Source organism: Arachis duranensis, chromosome 8 (assembly GCF_000817695.3).
Source record: "Arachis duranensis cultivar V14167 chromosome 8, aradu.V14167.gnm2.J7QH, whole genome shotgun sequence".
Taxonomy (NCBI): domain Eukaryota; kingdom Viridiplantae; phylum Streptophyta; class Magnoliopsida; order Fabales; family Fabaceae; genus Arachis; species Arachis duranensis.
In genome coordinates this window covers 40,201,498-40,207,911 of record NC_029779.3, presented here as the reverse complement: position 1 = coordinate 40,207,911, position 6,414 = coordinate 40,201,498, and the positions used below count along the sequence as shown (strand labels likewise).

Below are 6,414 nucleotides of genomic sequence, written 5' to 3'. Positions count from 1 at the left end.
TGTAAATAGTTTTTTTAATATATGAGAATAAAAAATTAATTAAATATATATCTTAATTTGATATTAATACTTAATTTAATATCTTAATATCTTAATTTAATATAAAAGTGTGTATTTTTTATTTTACAAATTAATGATATAATAAATAATATAATATTAATATGTATGATGATTTTAAACATATAAAAATGTAACATTTATTTGTAAAGTTCTGAACATGCAATGAAAATTTAGGGATGGCAATTGGGTTTGAATTCAACTTTAATTTTACTCTCGAGTTGAATTTATTACTAAAATTCAATCCTATTTTATTAGCAGGTTGATAACAATTCAATTCTAACCCTACATGCAATTAATTGGCTGATATCTAACCCTTTTTACGAATTTTTATAAATATATTATATAACTTAATGAGCATGCAAATTAAAAATTCAATACAAACAACACAATCATCTCATAAACAATATAATTAACTATATAAATAAAATTGTTAAATTATTAATTGATTATCTTAGCTCAATATTAAAAATTTTTTGTACTAAGTAAGAGGTTCTTTGTTCAATATCAATCTATAATATATTTTTATAACTGATACATATAATAAGTTGCGAATCCACTCCTACATAAAATGACTTACTATTAAAATTTTGTCATTATACTTAGACTGTTTTAATAATTTTATACCTATAATAAAAATATTTTTTATTGAAAAAAAATAAACATTGATGGTACCCAACAATTATTAGTAGAATATTTTAAATGCAAATGTAACCATTAATTTCTATTTATTTGGATTTGCAAACAGCACCTAAGGCCTATTATTTCCAATTTTCTATAGTCACTGTTCCATCTTTAGATGTTATATATTAGCTGCGAGTCACGGATGGTATTTTTAAACTAACATTTTTGTTAATTTACCCCCCAAAAATTAGGGTGATTTTAGTCTTTTTACACTAACTACAAAATAAATCTAAACTTAGTTATCTGTTCGTAGAAGGAATATCATATTCCTGTATGATAATTTTCCAATAATATTAACCCTCAAAGATATAATTGAATCATATTTGAGTTAATATATATATATATATTAAATTAAAAATAAAATTAAATAAAAAGTTAATTTTTTTAAAAAATTCTGTTAGAAAACTAATAGGGTATCTATACAATATGTACAATAAATTGTTTATTTGGCCCAATAAAAATAAATAATAAAAACTACTCCACAAATTACTCTAAATTTAAAAATTCTCGTTTAGTTATTTCACATCAAATTTTAAATTTTAAATCTCCCAATTTTAAATTTCAAATTTTCAAAAAATCCATTAATTATTTCATAAACATAACCATCTAAAAATTCTAATTTACCAAAATATTTCACTCCAATACCCTATTCTTTTTCAATCGGCGGCCACCCCACCTTCATCAATAACCATTCCATTTTATCTTCGCTGCTTGACTTGTCACACGCCACTCACCCTTATAAAAAATAACCATCTACTTAAAAATAAAAATAATCATTCGCATACCTAATGAATTGAACATTCAACTTATTTTAATTATATATAACTAAACTAGTCAAAATAATCATTTATATAAAAATTAAAATAACCATCCGCATACCTTCTAAAATAATCATCCTATGCACCAAGTAACTTGCTGCATGATAAACCAAAATAATTTAATAATACAAATTCCATAAGAGTTATTATTATTATTATTATTATTATTATTATTATTATTATTATTATTATTAGGGATTAGTTGGTGCTTTGATTAAGAAGAACAAGAGTTGTTAAAGTAATCTGGTTGTTGGTGCATGAAAAAGGAGTCATCATACCAAGTGCAGGAAGGAGAATCATGATCACTCATCTTATGCATAATGGAAGTCATTCTATTCTTGAACATTCTACACATAACCCATCCTTTTTCGTGAGGAGTAGCAGCCACAGTTTGATCAGTTTTAAGACGATATTTATACATGATCCAATCAGATGCGGATGCGGGGTGGGGACTGGGGATGCAGATGTGGCGGCGTCGGCTTCGGTTGCGGGGTGGACAGCGACGCAAGGTGTGGATGCGGCAGTATGCACAGGTGGCAAGGTTCCAATTGCATCTGCACGGCATTAGCGGAGAACGACGACGACGGTGCTAATGGGCGTTCGTAATGCGCACGTCGGCGTCGGCCGGAGCTATGCGCTATAGCGGCTGGTGTTCGTAACCGCACCGATGAGAGAGTATAGAGAAGGAGATCGGTTGGAGGTGTTCGTAATTGTTTGTAATCTTTAGTTGTTTTGTATTTGAAATTGGAAATAATTTTATAATTAATTAATTTAATTATATATTGATTTCAGAAATACTCCCATTGTATACACTAATTACATTGGCTCCTCATACTTTCTCTTTTTTAAAAAAAACTTTTGAAAATGTTGAGAATAAAAACATCCGTAAAATTACTATAAAACTAAAAAATTGCAAAATGCTATAGTATTGTACTTGATTTTTTACATTATTTTTTTTCGCATATTTTTCAATTTGGCAAATAAAGAACTAATTTGTCACATATCTAAGCTTTATTTAAAAGTTTTGTCTCTCACCAATAAATTAGATTACTATATGTATAAGATGAGATTTGAATCATTGACACTTATTTAAAGAAATTAGTGAACTAACTATTAAACAAACTCAAGTTGGTTGATTTTTTACCTAATTAAACTTAAAAAAAAAGTAAGCATTATTAGACTACACCTAAATCTTCCTTCTTCTTTTTTGTGAGATGGATTTGAACATCTCCAGTTATAAGTATTACATTACAAATTCACTAGCATTACAATATTACATACTCACACACCCAATATCTTTAAGGAGATTTTGTCTATCACTTAGTATTGCTAAAGTTTGAATCCAAGTATAGTATTCTAAGAGGCATGCTTCCAAGTTCCAACCAAACAAAAAAAGAAACTTGTTAATATGTTATCTCAATTAGATCTTTACTATATTTTTTTTTAAGTCAAATTACGTAAGAGGGAGGTTCAAAACCAAACCTCCCGTTCGGAGAGAGGACATATGCCATTTTAGCGATGTATACTTAAATCTTTAACGTAGTTGTTCAAACTTCAAACACGCCGTGTCCAATCTGAATCCCGAAAGTAGTGTCCTTCTGAATTATTGGTGGGTCAATAGATCAAAGGGAAACCTATCAGGAAGGGACCATCGGAAAGTTGAATTGAAGGCTTCAAAGTGTTTGGCGAATATAAAGCAAATCAAGATTAGTGCATGGCCCTTTCTTACCGAGTAAGTAATGGTTTACAAAATTGTGACAGGTACAAGTGGTTTCCAAGTACACCAACTACCATGCACTCCAGTAAGATATTGCCACATTACCAAAGGAACCTTTATTGTGCTTTCTTTTCAATCATTAGTAGGTGAAGTGATTGAGTCTAAGATGCATTATTTGTGGTTACATTTTTTAATTTAAAGGTAAAATAAAGTTGAGTTAGTTGTAAAAGAAAAGCTATGTGTATATCACTCTTCTATTTCTTCTTCTTTTTTTTTTTTTAATGTGTACTATCACTATCTTATACACCATAACCAGTTCTCTCTCCTCTAATCAAAATATAAAAGAAAATAAATTTGAGACTCCACGTTTTATCTTAAAACTTTGCCATTGTTACTTTTGAGTCTTGAACAAATTCTAAAATGAGACTAACACCTGTCCGCAATAATGGCATGCATCTCTTTAAGGGAGGAAACCCCACAAAAAAAAAAAAATCAAACATTACTTTTTCCTAGTGGACGAAAACCTGATTTGTCTTTGCTTAATATGAGGAATATAATGCTAATATAGTTTAGTGCGCATTATATTATAAGGACCCAAATGACTGAAAGTGAGTATATCATTAAAGAGATAAAAAGATAAGGATTAAATTGTACATATCTATATATAAAAGGAAGGGCATCCCTCATGAAACGTAGCTAAAGAAAATACTTCATATAGTAACAATGAGAGCTTTGCTTCCTCTACGATCTTTTTCCATGATTTCAAACCTTGAAGCTGCTGCAGTTTCTTATATAGCTGCAGTACATATATCCTGTGTCTTCAGATGACTAGCTTGTTCTGTGGCACACTAAATTGTATTCAATACAAAAAATTAGGGTTTAAGATTTAATCTTTTTGCCCTCAAACTATGGGTTCACTCAAGCACCGAAAAGGGAAGTTCCACACAATCCTGAAACATCACCATCTCCGGACAATCGCAACATTGTTCCATTACGCAGAGTTTTGTGTCGTTTTGGTCTTGATTTTCCGGTTATCGATCAAACTCCCAATGGCTCTCAAAACCTCGAGCGAGTATTTAGGTGGCTTCGTAGTTAACCCTCGCTTTGTTTTCTTGCTCGGAAACTTCATAATCGTCGCACTATTCGTCCAATCTGGTCATTTCTCAAGTAACGGTTCCTCTACACAAAGTTCAGAAACTGTTCTTTATGAGGAGTTCATCCAAAAATGTAGTAGTTATAAAAACAAAGAAATTCAAGAAAGAACAGAGAGCATCAAACATAATCAGAATGTTGATGCAAACCGGGTTAGCTTAAGGTGTAACGAAATCCATGGTGAGAAGATAACGAAAACGGTTATTTGTTTGGAGGAAAAGAAGGAGTACAGAAGGTGTCGATCAGATATTTTGAGGCACGTGGAGAGAGAGGAACCGCGTCACGTGCTGTATAGGTGTGAGTCGGTGAAGAACAGAGGAAACGTTGGAATTTCCGGTTCGTATCCTGAGGATGGAATGAGTAACGACGAGTTTCGACGCACTATAGAGGCTTTCATTGCTCGCCAACAGAGACTCAGAAGGCAAGAACAATGCTTCATAGCTTAGAATTCAGAAAAGTCTTAGTTCTATGTTTTGAAGCTTGCAAATTGAAGTGGAGACTATACCTGTAATTGCTTCTGGTTTTACCCTTTTTTTTTTATGAAAAATGTAAATGAAGGTTAAAAATGTGAGTATAGACTTTATAGTTTTGATTTGAAAATGGTGAAACCGTTTTACATCCACCTAAGCCAATTGTATCACATAGTAGAAACTCTATATGTTTGTCAAAAATATTAAGCGTACGTGTAGACGTCGTCTTAATGTAAAATTGATACTAATAATTTTATAAATTTAACTAATTTTTCATTTAAGATGTTAGATAGCTAAAGAATATTTACAATATAAAAATATTATGTAAAAATTTTTATTCTCTTAATAAGTAAGTGACATACACTTTATTATTACTTATTCTTTTTATTACTTACTATTTTATTGTATGTTTGGAGTCATTAATATTCTTTCCAAAATCAATTTCAGCTTTTTCTAAATTAAATTTCTAACATCTCTCAATCACATTATTATTCATTAAAATGTAATAATTCTCTGCAAAAATTATGAAAGTGAAATTAAAAATTTTTTAACAATTTTTACTATACAACTTATATTTTACATATAGACTATTAAAAATAAAAAATAAAATATAAACAAAAATTAAAAAATAAATTTTTAAAAATAATTATTAACTCGTCATATTAAAATCAATAAATAAGTATACATATCAATATTAAATAAAAAAATTAAAATAAAATTATGACCTATTAATGCACATATGGGATAATTTGAACAATACTGTATAATTTAAAATTTGATAATATTAATTATAAAAATTTATTAATTATAGACATCATATGTATGAAATTATGAATATTATGAGTACAAAATTATGGATGTTATTAATATAAAATTATAAATGTTATGTGTATGAATTTATGGATGTTATGGGTAAATTTATCAATTGAATAAATTAATTTAAAAATTTGACATTTTTTTAAATTCAATTATGATAAAATTTAAAAACATCTGTGTTAAAATTATAGTTACTTATGCAATAACTAAAAAATGATATGTGTATGAATGTAATATCTAATAAACATTAATTTAATTTTTAGATGTTAGTTGTATGTAATTATGGATGTTATGTATATAAACGTATGAATGGTATGTGTATGAACTTCGCTAGTACAATATAATTATAAATGCACATACTATTTGTAATGATAAATATGATTTCTTGTAAAATTTCTTAGCCTATTCTAATTGTGCTTGCAATGGTAATAGAGTTGTGAATTTTGAATGAAAATAATTGAATTAATGGAAACAAAATCATATTAGGGTAGTTTTCAAGTTTTGTATCTCTATTAAATGATGATAAATGAATTAACAAAAAATAAAAAATAAATTACAATTAATTCATTTAATACAAATTATCATTACCGTTCTTTATAATTATTATTAGTCTTTATTGTATTCTTAAATATAAAAATTAAATTATAAAAAGAAATATTAAGTATTGATTACAAGAATGTTTAGTAATAAGAAATATGAT

At 28.1% G+C, this 6,414-nt stretch overlaps 1 protein-coding gene across 1 annotated transcript; it reads left to right on the top strand.

The window, feature by feature from the left end:
- Positions 1 to 3,984: 3,984 nt before the first annotated feature.
- On the top strand, positions 3,985 to 5,028 carry LOC107462858 (uncharacterized). The gene has a single exon (XM_016081540.3). It carries the CDS (start codon positions 4,185 to 4,187, stop codon positions 4,872 to 4,874), a length of 690 nt encoding a protein of 229 aa, XP_015937026.1. The 5' UTR covers positions 3,985 to 4,184; the 3' UTR covers positions 4,875 to 5,028.
- The last annotated feature ends 1,386 nt before the right edge of the window (positions 5,029 to 6,414 follow it).

Bases quoted from the DNA above. Each gene is read 5' to 3' on its own strand.
- LOC107462858 (XM_016081540.3), top strand. From the start codon at position 4,185: ATGGGTTCACTCAAGCACCGAAAAGGGAAGTTCCACACAATCCTGAAA.